General features: G+C 41.1%; 1 protein-coding gene across 2 annotated transcripts; it reads right to left on the bottom strand.

Annotated features, from left to right (window-relative positions):
• Positions 1-7,121: 7,121 nt before the first annotated feature.
• wnt9b (wingless-type MMTV integration site family, member 9B) lies at positions 7,122-13,154 on the bottom strand. Of its 2 annotated transcripts, XM_022204661.2 has the most exons (4): positions 12,132-13,154; positions 11,325-11,578; positions 9,491-9,756; positions 7,122-8,087 (listed from the first exon to the last, which is right to left on the bottom strand). In XM_022204661.2, the coding sequence occupies exons 1-4, from the start codon at positions 12,215-12,217 to the stop codon at positions 7,626-7,628; spliced, it is 1,068 nt and encodes a 355-aa protein (XP_022060353.1). In that variant the 5' UTR covers positions 12,218-13,154; the 3' UTR covers positions 7,122-7,625. The 2 variants fall into 2 exon arrangements, with proteins under 2 accessions (XP_022060353.1, XP_051797198.1); XM_051941238.1 differs by lacking the exon at positions 12,132-13,154 and having other exon boundaries at positions 11,325-11,693.
• Between the last annotated feature and the right edge of the window lie 1,638 nt (positions 13,155-14,792).

Below are 14,792 nucleotides of genomic sequence, written 5' to 3'. Positions count from 1 at the left end.
ATGGAAATAAAGCGTAGCTACAGATATTACTAATAATCACAGACAACATACCAGACTTATTTTCCAAGAGATGTTGCTGGTTGAGAGAACACATAGCTCTGGACTTTATCTGTGTTGTTCTTACTTGGACATCGTTGTTGTGGGAAAGTTTTGTTTTGGTTGCGATGGAGGTCAGAGAGTGTGTGTGTGTGTGTGGCTGTATGTGTTTTTTGTGAGAGAAAAGCAAGAGGAGTACGATGCATTTAGCAGGGGGAGTCAGTTGTGAAGGTGCACAAGCTCTTATCATGTCCTATCACGGCGGCTGTCGTGTAAACCCTGCTGTTAGTGCTGCAGGTGTTACTGTGGAGCAGCATGGGAACAGCCTCCTCCAGGAGCTTCCCAATGGGGGAGCTGACAGGGGACTGTTCAAAAGGAATCCAGTAAACACCTGTAGGTATCTTTGCTGTGTGAAACAAGTTCACAAGAAAGTACTATAACGGTATGCGGTCCTATCTGCTGTGCCATGCCTTGTCTTTCTGCTACACTGGACAAAATGCCCCTCTCAAAACAAGAAAAAAAACATATTTCAAGGAACATTTACCTTGAAATGAGTGAAAAAATCTGCCAATAGAACAAGTGAAAAATGGCTTGGCAGGATTTCTTGAAATATAATATAATATTTAGAATCTTGAGATGTTAAAATTAGCTGGAAAAACTTATTTTAAGCTATATTTTACCAGGATTTCCAAGCTTAGGTATCTTAAAATAAGCCAGACATGCTAAAAAAAAGAAAAGAAAAGAAGAAGAAGCAGTTTTCACTCAAAAATGGATTTTTGCTTTCATGTAACCTCCTAATTTGAGATGTATTAACCTTCCTGCTGTCCTCATCTGTGGCACCAAAAAGTATTGTTGCCTTGTCTGAAAAAAATCCCAAAATTCAGCAAAAAGATTCCCCCAAATTTATTAAAATTTGCAAAAACACCAGGAAGAAAATTCCTTAAAAGTTTCCCTTAAAATTTTTATTTAAAAAAAAATCCCCAAATTTGGCAAGAAATAAAATTTAAAAAAATATTTAAAAAATCTGAAAATTGTAAATATTTTTTAAAAAATGAATAAAAATCTTCCAAAAAATCCTAAAAATATCAAAAGCGATTACATATATATAAGTAAAACTTCTAATTTTTAAAAAAAATAACATGTCTTTTTTTTCCCACCAAAAAATGTTCAATAATTTCCCAAAGAATCTTGAAAATGTGGATGTAATCACTGTGATTTTATTTTATTTTTTTCACATTTTAAACCTTTAGAGCGGGTCAATTTGACCCTCAGGACGACACTAGGGTTAAACTTATTTTGAGTTTTTTTTGTAAAATTCAACTCAAAACAAGATAATTTGAAGATTGTTTGACTTAACAAGATTTTTAAGATGCATTGTGTCTTGCTGGAATGTCACTTGTGAAGTGAATTTGTCTGAAATCAAGTGGGATGAAACATTTAGACTAAAAACAAGACAAATAGACTTGGTAAGATTTTGAGTTTTTGCAGTGCAGTAATCACATCCTCAAGCATCCAGCCTGCTTATGTCCATTTTCAGTTTTATTGTTTTTGCTTCACTTGGAAAGTTTAATGCAACCAAATATGTCCACTGTTGCGTAACAAAGTAAGCAGGTTGGCAAGAGCTTTGAACTGAATGGCCCTGCTTACATTGCTAACATGCTAATGGTTTTTTAGATATACATGTTCTTGGAGGGCATTTTTGGCCTTTATTTGAAAGTGACACTGGAGGGAGACAGGAAATGTGGGGAAGGAGAGCAGGGGAATGTCATGCAGCAGGTGGTCCACAGCCGGGAATCGAGCCAGGGACTCACTCCTCAGGACATATGTCCCCACGTGGTATGCACCACTCGGGACCGGGTCACCCGAACCATCCATCTGCAAACGTTTGCTGATTAGCATTAAACACAAAGTACAGCTGAGCACTGGAATGTTTCACATTTTGACCTAGATAAAAGTCAGAAGCTCACCAAGGTCAGTAGGATCGTCCTCTTCAAACGACAAATGTCTGCACAGACTTTAATTGCAATCCGTCATCTGTTTATTGAGATATTTCACTTGGGGCCAAAGCAGTAGAACGACCAACCGCTGGACTGACATTACCATTCCTATAAAGCCATGCCACAAAGCCCAAGCTGACATATTCAGATTGTTTGTTTTGTCCAGTCAATGTTCTAAAACTTAAAGATAGTTTGGTGTTTTTTTTGTTAAATTTTTGTATTTTGCTAAAAAAAAATCTCTAAAATTATTAAGTGATTTTAAAAATACATCCTGATTAATTTCATGCGGAGTAGGTGCTAAGTTACAGAGGCTGCTCTGCAGGTTTATCAAACATGATTTTGGAAAAAGCACATACAGGTAAATCCTTTGTTTTAACCTTGCAGTGGTTTGTAATGATATGTTATCTTTTAAAACTGCACCATTTATCAGAGTGGAAAACTGTAAAAACAGAAAGAATCATTGAATTTTCCACATTTTTAACAGTTCTTGAATGAATGAGGCAAGTCAACCAACACTTAAGCAGCTTAAAATCCAATTCACAATATTTAAAATGTCTCATTATAAAAAAAAGTGCCAAATTATTTGATTTAAACTAGTCGTATTAGGTCATAAACAAATAATTCTGGGCAACCGAAAAGCCATTGGTGATTTTGCAACAAGAGAAGAGAAAATGCAACAAATTCCAACAAAAAATCAAGGACTATTCAGCTGAATTAGGCTGAACTGCAGCATGTGTTTACACTGAACAGATAGTCGACAAGTCTGGAAACAAATAGTAACATAAGTATTAAATATCTTTTGTTTGCAGCATTTTTGTCCACTATTGATAACACCTATGGGGACTTTAGATTTCTGTAAAATTAGGTAATAAAGAACTTCCTGTTCTGCTTTTTCTTTTTCAAATTTATGATATTATAACTGCGTCATACTGCAGAGAAGACATTTTTCAATTTACTTCTAACCACGGCTGCACTGTTCCCATAGAGGTGCAGGACTTTATATTTTTGTGAAAATGAACCTTGAGTAAGTAAAAATGTGACAGAACCAGAAAACGCCCAGAAACTGATGAGGGTCTAGAGAGTTCATCTCTATTTTATGTCTGCAGTTATTTCATCCATTGTATTTTATGGCCTAATCATTCAGACTGTACACTGTTTATTTTTCTCTTCACGTGCAGGTGAGAATCCATCATTTCAACCCTGCTGCTCGCTCAATTGACCATCACACATGTAAGCATCGCCTCTTCATGCATCTCATCACCAGGTACGAGGAACTCGGCCACCATCCCAGTCCACCCCAGCCTCTGAGCTAGACCCCCCCCATAGAGGTATGCACTCAGCCTTGTCATAGCTCTAGGCAGTGCATGTTCTTGTTGTGGGTTGAGCAATTGCATTAGTCATTTCACATTCCAAATTCCTACCCCATGCCGTATTCAACAACTCTCCGTCTCTCTATTTTCCCCTCTTTTCCTCCTCACCGGATCCACTCCTCTCCTCATCGTCTTCATCGTTTCATATTTTCCCCCGTGCAATGTCAGGGTGCGAGGGGATTAGGCCCAGCGCTGATGCTATCTGTGACTCTTCTCTTCGGAGGCGGAAGTCTTGCAGGGTTTAGATGTTTGACCCGGGGCTCAGAGGTTCCGATTTCAGGACAGGCCCGTGCTTTGTGTCCTTGAGCTAAGAAGCCTTCAACGCTTCACTGAACATCTACTGTTCTTACACAAATGAGTGATGTATAAACCTGAAAGCTATGTAAGCTGCTATGGATAATATCTGTTTGCTAAGCAACGTGGATATAAACCATATCTCAAACAAATAAATTAAAAAAAGCCCCAACTTTGATTTGCCAATTCATCTTCTTCTATCAGATCACGGTGCAGCCTCGACCGGCATAGTAACCTTTACCTGAACCAAGCCATCGCAGACACAGCAGATAGAGTTACCAGCCATCGTCACCCTGCATTATCTGCGTGGAGAGAATCTCCAGCGTGCAGCAGCCTTCACCCGCACAGGAAGACCTCACTACAAACACACATCACTCCCGCTGAAGTGACCACAGGTGTGCGCACCACACGGCAGGTATGCTCACACACATATGCAAAAACCTTTCTGCCCTCACCTGTCTCCTGTCAGGACTGTTTCAAACACAACAACACAACGCAGGAGCTCCTCGCACACTGCACCCCCTGCTCACTCCAACCCCCCCACCCCCACCCCGCTCAAAGCAGCCACCCTCGGGCCTTGTGCGTGCGAATCCGGCTGTGGACTCAGCAGCCCCCATCGCTGCGCCCCCTCCACTCAGGGTAGTGAGGGAAATGAAGGCTTTAGGAGTTCATTATAAAACAACAACAGCAGCAGCAGGGGATAGGCCTCCTGGGGCCACAAACTATCCCTTCTCATCCCTCCATCCTCATCTTTTTCCTTTATGTCCCTCAATATCTCAACCCCTGTCCGCCCTGCTGTCCGCGACACACTCCTCTGTCTCGTTCCTTATCCCGCAGATCTGCTCGGAAGAATGTGGCTTTTTTTTTTTCTTTTTACATACTTCAAGTTGAATGAAGTTAAAAATTGATCGGCGATTGTATAATATCATCAGTTAATGTGGTGAGTCAGTGACCGTGTGAACTTGTTTGACCTCTTCAGAAAGACGCCGACGCATTTTGAGCACTACTGAAATGATGTTTTCCATTTTATTGTCTGAGAAGGGAAATTAGTTTTGTAGCACAGGATACATGCAAAGCTTCAAACAGCTAATACAACACTGTTATTAGACAGAGCAAAACGCACTGCTGCTTTCCAAAAAAAAATCTCCAAAATGTCTAAGCTAAGGAAAACAGGTCTGCTTCTCAGCCAATCCGGTGCTGCTTAAACAAAAGATTAGCTTTAGAAGAAGGCACATTTTCCCTGTCTATGGAAGAACTCTATGAAATTTCTTACAAACAGCATTTGTTGTAGGAAAGACAAAAGATAGCATCAGTATTCAAGCTGCTGGTCATGTCCAAATGAGAATCTAAATGTGTTAACGAGTTGTATTGCTTCTGCATTAAAACATCTTTAAAAGTTACACAATATCTTTTAAAAAGCACTGAAATTCAAATGCAGGGCCTGATAAATGGGATTTTAGCGAATATAATACCTTTTTAGCCATGATTGTTGTATTTCAGGAATCTAAAAATCTAAAATTAAGGTTGTGTATGCATTACTGACAATGTTTAATTCTATAAAAGAAAATCAAAAAGTTGAATAAAGTGTGTTTTCTGCTGTTAGAGAAGGAAGCTTTACCCCCTTGTCAAAAGGCTGAAATCACTGACTCCTCTTGAAGTTTTGACATTAAAACCAATGACTGTTGCTCATAAAACTTCCACAAAGAATGGTCGATTTCCATCCCAGTGACAAGACAAGTATACTCATCACACCCAGAGATAATTTGCTCCAACACTACCTCCCTGTACATCCATTATATGACATTTTAAAATGTAATTAAACCTGTGAGAGAGAAAAAAGTCACTGCAATACTTGAGGCTCTGAAATTGATGTTCTAATAAGGAATAATAACGTGTAATCATTGTAATTAGAGAGTGACTTCAAAAGCAGTGGAGCACACACTGTAAATACTTCATACAATAGGCCTCTGTGTGCTGTAGGCTCGCTGATGCCTCGCAAATGAGCGGAAAGTTATGATTCAGGGGATAATAGCGCGCAAACCGCTCTCATGGTGGCGCTAGGGCGGCCGGTTGTAACTTTCTAATGGTGAGTTGGGGGGTCAGACGCTGTGTGAGACATCACTCCGCTGAGTCACCACCTTTGTCATCGGCGTCATTGTGATTGTCATCGCGGTCGGCGCGCTGGCCAGAGGCACAACACCTGTAAGCATGTGTCCTCCGCCCACCCACCCACCCACTTTGCCTTTTTAACTGGGCGGTTGAGGGTGATGCATCCAGACCACAGCATTTTCAGATGAAAAGGAGGGCAGGGCGCTATCAGCAGGAAGTGGTTGGATAGATGCAGATTTTGGAGCAGGTGTATTTGCACGGTTGCGTGTGAATTGTGACACAACAAACACACAGGTCTTACAAATGTATGTCCATTTATTAATCTTATTCATTTTAAATAAGAACGTAAAGCAACAGGATAAAAAAAACTTTTGATATCTGGGTTTGTGTATATATATATATGTATATATATATATATATATTACCAAATTCAAAAGAACTGTACAAACATCTAAAATATGATATTTAATGCAGAGGGAAAGACATGTATCTACAGAGAGAATAACTCATAGCTCATAAATCTTACTGATATTTGCCAAAAGATGAAGTGAGGTAGAAAATAACGATTCCACATTGTCAGATGCCTGGAGCCCTGACATGAGTTATATTCATATCATATATACAGTTTCATAATCGCTCAGTCAAACCATGAACTGGCCAATAAAAATGAACCTTTGGGGTCTGACGTGCACTTTTGACCTGCACATATGGACACAAAGAGTAGATTTAAGTATCAAGGGGGGGTAAACATGGTGATTTTCTTTGATTGGCAATTTGGGGAGTTAAGGAGCGTGATTGGGCTTCTTCAAAGGCCTTCAGAACAAAGACTAAATGAGACTTTGAAGACCAAATGGTTCAAATTCAGGCAATTTTACACTTGAAAGTAAAGCGAGTTCTATAAATAGTAGAAAGAGTAAAGCAAGGCTGGTATGCTGACGAATTGTTTTGTGTTTTTTCATTCTTTTTTTAAGTGATTTTCAAAGACAGTGTTTAGTGTTTACGTCACTATTACCTCGGGCATTTCCCTTTGTTCTGCCGTGCACACATTAGTCGACATGTAGAGATTTCCATAGACATTTCCATAAGAGCAACTGAAACCCAGCTTCTGTCTTTGCACAGTGACCCTGTTAATGCATGCAGTTGCAATGTATATCAGCGGCATCAACACAGGTTCCAGTGATTCTATCTACATCTACACCTAAACATTAACTAGGATTTATTTGAGTAATATGTAGCAAGAGCAACTTAAGTGCTTTTTACTCGTTGAAAGTAACTTCTCCACAGCAGAAAGTACAACACAGCAGACAGAAAGACAGACAGGTAGATTCCTTTTAAGGCCACTTTAGCCTTATTGGCAACACTTGATTACAAGAATTAAAGTACAAAGCAGCAGTACAACAGACACAAAGACTGGAACAATAAATAGTCGAATGGAGGGGGGGGGGACGATTGCAACACAACAGAGTCATTGTCAGAATTCCCCTGCAGACAGGGTTCGTACTGCTGGTGGCCTCCAGTCCAGTCCAGTACCTGTTTTAAGAGCTTGTTTCCCTCCTTCCCAGAAGAGCGGGATTTCAGTGCATCCAGCGAGAGAAAAGCAGGCTAGTTTGAAAACTTCCTCACCTACAGTAAGCTGTTGCATATCAGATCAGTGATGATTAGCAATATTATAGTGTTACATCTGTATATTTCCTCCCAAAATAACATGCAAGTCAGAGTGGAGATCCCTCAGCGTATTGTCTCTACATCCAAGTTCAATGATGAGCATCTTTCTCAGGTCTTTGCAACCTGCCTTTACAGTTTCTATCTCATCGTTTGTTCATGCATTTTTGCAGGTGTACACCTCCTCCTCTCTCACACAGGTCTGACACTCCACGTGGCAGCACCAGCGTACCTGGCAGTGGCAGGACAGGCTGGTGAGGCGCATGGCCGTGTTGTAACCGCGTCCGCAGCACAAGCTCTGACAGCTCGTGTCTTTGGCACATGACCGGCCGCCTGTACCGGGGGAGTAGCGGGAGGGCCTGCAGAAGCTGGGGGAGTCTTCCAGGTAGACCAGGTCAGTAGTGCGGAGGCTCTGGCCGTGGCGACGGGGGCTCGCGAGCTCGGTCTCCCCGGTGGCTGTGTTGGTGACACTCAGCACTCGGACAGAGGTGTCGTATCGATACTTCAGCAGCCGTCCGGTGTCGTGAAAGGGAGACAGCTGCTTCCAGCAAGTCCGTACAGCACAAGAGCCGGAGACGCCGTGACACTTGCAGGTCGTTTTCAGTCCGCTCTTCACTGCCTGAGAAAAGAAAAAGCATCGGAGGGGAGAAAAGGGGAGAAATGTCAGTTCCTTCACTTTGATTCATTACCTGGTGTCTTATCTGGGAGGTCTATCTGGACAGAGTGAGACAGTTTCCTGCAGGGTGGGTAGTGGGGGTTAGGGGTGGCGGTCTGCGGATATGTGCCTTTAGCTCACCTCAGTCAAAAATTTTGACATAATGGATTGAGGGGGACTGTTCAGCATGTCGTATTTCATTCACCTCGCATTTCTCATTTGGACAGCTCTCACGATTTTTTTTTCTCAATGTGTTGAAACTAGCTCTGCCTGCCGCTCTGCTGTCTGTCTTCCCTAAAGCCTGAGGCAGAGGTGACAAACAGCACAGACGGTGGAATCTCTCCGCCCTGTTTTTTACTACATGCCTGCTCATGGAAAACATCAATAAGAATTTTCTGTGCATGAAGTGCCAAAAAATATAGCAGCACTTTGGCGACTGGTGCCGCACATTGTAGGTAAACAGTTCAGTGATGGTCAGCGATGAGAGCGCAATCAGTCAGGCTGAGAGCTGCTGTCGAGGCGGGGGCCAGAGACAGGTCAAACTGCAAAAGCCAGAGGCGGCTTCTGGGTTAAAACGTTCTGCTCAGTTCCTCCCTTTGCAGGTATGAACCCCCCGAGGGCCTTCAGGGCACCTTTACTGTGAGACGAGGGGATGCTGACCACTTCATGTTTTTGCTAACTCGTGGTCTCTTTTCAGCCACATTGGTGTAAACTGAGGAAAACATTTAGCTCAGTAAAGATGAGATAAGATAAGCGTTCTTCCTGTTGTGTTTTTTTTCTTTTTTCCTTTTTTTATCTCCACCAGGCCTGTCTAGGTGTGAGCTACGGGGACTGCGACCCCGAGGCCTGCTATTTCAGAGCTACACAGCGGTGAGTGTGAACATTAGGTGGATTTATGAAGAGCACAGTGATCCAGCAAGTGGAAAAAAAATGCTTGCTCGTATATTAAAAAGAGGCCACGGTTATAATCGCTCGCTCCGACATGAGACCTTTAATTTTCTGTTGGCCCGCACAGCAAGCTTTATCATGCCTGAGAACACCTGGCTCCAGCGATCCCACAGCCATCTTGTCTCCTTGCTACACTGCCTCACCCACTGTCACTATGTTATCCACCCCGGCCAATGATGGCAGCATAAGAGGGGGCGTTTGTCTGGCTGGCACCTTGAAAAATATACAGTTGAGGATTACAGTTTTGTAGTCTCTGATGCACGGGACTGTGTCAGAGGTGTAATCGTCTTGTCAAATTGCAGCCCAACTAATTGAGCTAAGTGTGGCTTTGGTGTAGCTGTTGTTGTTGTTGCCTTGGGCTTGGGAAGCAACAACGTCGTAAAGCGCCAAAGTTTATGCTGTTTTGCAAGAGAGCTCACCCGGATTCCAACGTTGATGTTGTGGGCATCGACCTGAGCCCTCAGGTCCTTGCTGACCCTCTTCTGGCCGAGGAACTTCTTGAGAAACTTGGTGCTGTATTTCAGGTTGTCGCCACAGATCCCCCACTGCCAGGCCTCTCGGTGCTGGATGCCCGGGGAGTCGTCACACGTGCACCTCTCCATTCGGCCTGAACTGCACGCTTTGGCGAGTGCATGGGTCAGTGCTGCAGAGGACACCGCCAGCAGGAAGGCAGTCTCTTTGAATGCTGGGATAGATGCAAAAAAAACAAAAAACAGGCATCAGAGGAAGTGGAAGGACTTTGTGTAAAACACAAATTAAATCTACATTATTTTAAACTTTGTCTTTCAACACAAGGACTATTTTCAGCATCAAGAATGTGTGTTCTGAGTCTATGTGATTAATTCATAACACGCAAACACCAAAATGGCCTTTGTGCCAGCGATTAAGCCTCTAAGTCAAAATGTTTACAAAGGGCTCCCTAGGTTGTCATGGTTTAGAAAAACCTCAGCAATTCTGCAAAGTTTCTCTTCTGACCGTTCCAATTGGTTGTGCACTGTTATTTGCTTCACCCAGAGCCATCAGCAGGGTATATTTTGATCCAATTAATTATTATTTTGACTAGGAAGGATTTTCCCACATGAAAGTGGGTAATCACGCCACCCTTTTCCTCTGGGAATGGGCACTTTCCCGAGATAAAAATAACCACAGGGCTTGAGCGCTCTACACCGCACCACATTTCTTGGCTTTCTACTCCCTCATTACCTCTGTGCTGACCTGTTCATGTTCTCCCACACGCTGATATCCATATGCATAAGCATGGAAGATCCTAAAGCACTTTTAATATGCGCAACAGACCTGCAGGGGCTTTGAGCTGTTTGCAATATGGTCATCCAAGTGTAGCTAATCAATGGTTTTATCAAGGTGGGCAAAATAAAAATACTGAAGTATGCAATGTCAGGGAAACTTTAAAGGGGTATGTCAAATCAATGGAAGAAGAGGAGTCTTCGGGTGTTATCTTCGCAAATTCTTTGATAGTACAGTTGCTAGCAGGCTATGAGAAAGACTTTAAATAAGATGCTGCACTGCTGTCTTCAACATAAGAAAGAGGTCACAATGGCAAAGTTCAATAAATTAGCAATTCTTCCAAATGCAGCAACTCTAAATATTGAAAAAGTTGAGGCTTATTTCCATGTTGTAACATAAGTAATGCAGTAGGAAAATTGCGGAAAAATGAGGGTCTTATTTTCAGTAAGGCACCCATAGCGAATAGAAATCAAATTAATAATAAAGATTATCAATTGATGTGCATTTTATGCTCTTTTCTATGATTCATATCATTAAATTACACCACATTTAAAGGTAATTTGCATGTTAAGAGACTTCTAAATGGGCATTTTGAGTTGGAGAATTACTCAAACTATTTAAAATTAAAGTCTGACAGCAAACATGTCTGATTCTGTCTTTTGCAACAGATCTTCTGCTGGTAAACAGTTTGCTCATACTAGTTATTGTCACTCAGTTTTCTAGATTACTTTGTGTTTAGACAGATTAACTAATGTTGCCATAAACATCAGAAGCCCCACAGGACAATGTGGTTGCATCTCCTTCAGTTTTTGTCCTGTTCACATAGCTTCACTTTGGCTGGGCAGCTTTTGTATAAAACATACTGTATTTCACCAGAGTTAGTAATGAGAAGTTTTAAAAAATGCCATCTCTATGCACCTGCCTGACTAGAGGCTAACATAAATATTGAAGTTAGATCTCATATGATTTTGGTAAAATTAATTAAAACTACTGAAGTTGAATGCTTACCTCTTTTCAGGAGGCTTCCCCTGCCATCCAGACTGCAGTTCCAGCGCTCGTTCCTGAACTGATACCGACACTCCAGCAGGCTGAGGCGCACCGACTCCCGGAGCGTCTCGGCCAAACCAGGCTCCCTGCGACAGAGTCTCTTCTGTCGCCTGGTCAGAGTCATCTGCTCGCACTGCTTCAGGTGGGCCTTTCCTGTCGGAGCTTCATTGGAAAACGGTCCTGGTAAAAACACCAAGGGCTCCCGACCTGTCAGCCTTTGAATGGGACAAAAAACAAACAAACAAAACATATTAGACATTGTAAGCAGAGGATAAATACACATGGAACAAACGTGCATCAAAAGTGACATGTTTTTTTAGGTAATTATTGTTTAACTGTCATCATTTTATTATTATTAATATTATTATTAAGTAGCATCTGCTAATTGTGTTCTACAATGCCAGTCTACTTTCTCTTTCTTGCATTATTTAAGTAAAACTAGGACATGCAGAAAAAAAACGAGCAAATCTTGTAAAATAAAATGGTGTCAAAATAGCCACATAACTGATGTTACTTTAGCTAAACTACCCGTTAAAATACAAATTATGTTGAAGCATTTTAGTGCAACAAATAATCACATCCATTTGCAAAACTTGCAGAGGCGTCTAACAACACAGTGACAATTTAGTTCAGAGGTGCGTGCGTAATTACGCGTGCGTAATTTGGCAAAAGTTTGTATAGTTTGCGGTTATTTTCTCTTTTAAGAATTACAACTACAAAGACACGCATTAATACAGTGGGCCGAAAGAAAAAGGTTAGTTGTCTGACCCAAAATAAGCTGCAGTGTGCGAGAGAAGGATGCAGAGTGCAATGATTCGCAGTAGGCAGGCGGTCCTTGGGAGCCTGGAGCGCATGGTGCCGGGTTGGCGCTGTTCTTCATCTCGCTGATTCTTCAATGGAGAAAAGTCTGTGCCGTTTGGTCGGCGCTTCTCTTTAAGGGACACCACATGCACTCAGACTTTCAATCCCGTGCGCCAGGCCCAGTGGTGTCCGCTGGGAGGCAAGGGCTCTTTTGGGAGGGAGGAAGCATCATCTTGCCGCACCCTCATTGGATTCCTTCAATATTGTTACTGTATGTTCCCACCCACTTTCACGCCACCCAGGTGGACGGTGCTGCAAAACCACTGCGCTCATCTGCTGTGATGTGGAAACCTTGAATGCACCTGAGTCCCACAAACATATTCAAGCCTTTGTCCATTTGTTTAGGCACAGGCATCACACTCTCAGACCCTTTTTTAATTGACAGAGACATCAGGCATTGAAAAATATTGCGTTTATATAATGTCAAATATCTGCATTTCTTAACTCCAATCACCTAAATTCGTTACTACTTTTTAACACTCTGCATAAACTGCTTCTTTAGCAGCTGTTTGGTGTTTCTTACATGATCAATGTCTGAAGCCCCACCAGGTTCAGTCTCTAATAACAGCAAACATCTCTGACCACGGAGATCAGAAAGCAAGAACAGAATGTCCCTATTTTTATCATGTAAGTTATTACTTTATAATCATTGCTATATGGTTGCATGGAATAACCAGTTCTGCAAACAAATTAAAGAACAGCAGTCAGGATTTCAGAGAGGATGGATGAGATTTAAGTGATCCATGAAGTCTGAAATTAAAGGACAGAAACAGACTCTGTAGCCTGTTCTTCCAATCAAACTCTGTTTTCTTACAAACTACATTTCAGAAAACAACACAACCATGGATGGAGCCCCATCTAGTGGATTTAATATAGAGATTAAATTTTGGACAGATATATTTTGCTTTACATAAACTGGCCGACTCTGATAATAATATGCCATTGTCATTGGAATTAATTCAAATATTATTAGAAAATAAAATGAATTGAATGTCTTTTTTTATGTGGCTTGGTGTTACCATAAGAAGTCAAAGTGAATGTTTTGTTTTCAAATAGTTCAACCATCATTTGTTGGGAGAAAAAAGTATTTACACAACTCTTTGGATATTTAAATGATCCACAGAATGCAGTAGTACATGCAGCACGATACCGCTCACAATGGGGAGCATCACTTCTTTGCCAGAAATATCTCTTCATCTGTTTGACATCGACCTCAGTTCTTCTTCCACAGACACGTGTCATATCTTCTCAATTTTCAAAATCCTAATTTGTTACACTTATCATTTACGGTATAAGCTTGACTTCCTTTCTAAAATCTCTCTTAGTAATATCTGTCTATTCACCAAAATCTAGATGAGCACAAGATCAGGGTAATTATTTTGTGCAGTCAAGTACCCATAAAACACTTACTGTACTGGCTGGTACAAGCACTTCAGTCCCTCCCTACGCTTTCACTTATTACCTGGCAGAAAGAATGTTCACGTTTATGTACTTTTACAGGTGGCTCGTCACATTATTCCTATTATATGTCGTCTAATACACAACGTTAGCTGATACGATGATGTGGCAAAAGATCAAAGATCATTCTCTAATGATAAAACTCATTTAGAAGAAACAGGCCCAAAGTGGTTTGCTTTCTCATTTCTCTTTTTGATGTTTATTAAATGCAGCAGTCGCCTCTCTCCACCTGCACTGTAAACCCTTTAAGTTCATTGTGCTAGGGGTGTAGGTTCGCCTGCTGGCTTAAAAATGTGAGCTGTGAAAGTGTAAAACTAGTTGAGCTAAATAAACTGAACGTGAGATGACAAGTTCAATAAGCTTCACATGTAAAGCTGAATGAAGCAATCACATAGACAAGCATTTTCCTTTTCAAATTTCTATGGTGAAAGAGTTTCTTCATCATTTAACACTGAGAATATTGAGCAGCTCCCGAAGCCTTTTTTTTTTCTTTTTTACCTGAGTTCGCATGAAGATGCTCTTGGTTACAGTGAGATGAACTGTAAGTATATAGGTGTAGGGGCTGAATTCAAGACAATTTTTGTCATGGTTAGAATGATTTTGATGAGTAACAACCAGAACTTGTTCTAGCAACGACACAAAGCAAGTTTCCACCATGTTTGTTTTCTCAGACTGCATGTCAGAGTCTCTACCAGTGTATGCGATGTGATCTCGCAGCTGTTCATTCTTAAAACTCTTTCAAGTCAAAATGGCTTAGGTTATAAAGAACTCATATTAAGTTCTAAAATGAAAGTTCAGCTAGCTTGAAATTAGCAATCGTCTATATTTCCACGAAGTAAATTAGAAGCGATAAGTTGATTTGACTAAATTAAATTAAACTAAAGCCTGATGCTTCCAAAGAACAAAACAAAGCAAGCAAACAAACAAATAAGCAACAAAACAATCTATTGCATAAATATGTAATGCCCCGGCTCTATATTAACAGTGATAAATTGAAATTATTATCAACAACTATTGTGCAGGGAGAGTCAGACTACTAGAGCAATATACTTACTTTATTTCAAGTATTAAAGAAGCGTTTTACCGATTAAAATTATATTAAATTCGTGA

Source organism: Acanthochromis polyacanthus, chromosome 21 (genome assembly GCF_021347895.1).
Source record: "Acanthochromis polyacanthus isolate Apoly-LR-REF ecotype Palm Island chromosome 21, KAUST_Apoly_ChrSc, whole genome shotgun sequence".
Classification (NCBI taxonomy): domain Eukaryota; kingdom Metazoa; phylum Chordata; class Actinopteri; family Pomacentridae; genus Acanthochromis; species Acanthochromis polyacanthus.
This window is presented reverse-complemented; position numbering and strand designations above follow the sequence as displayed.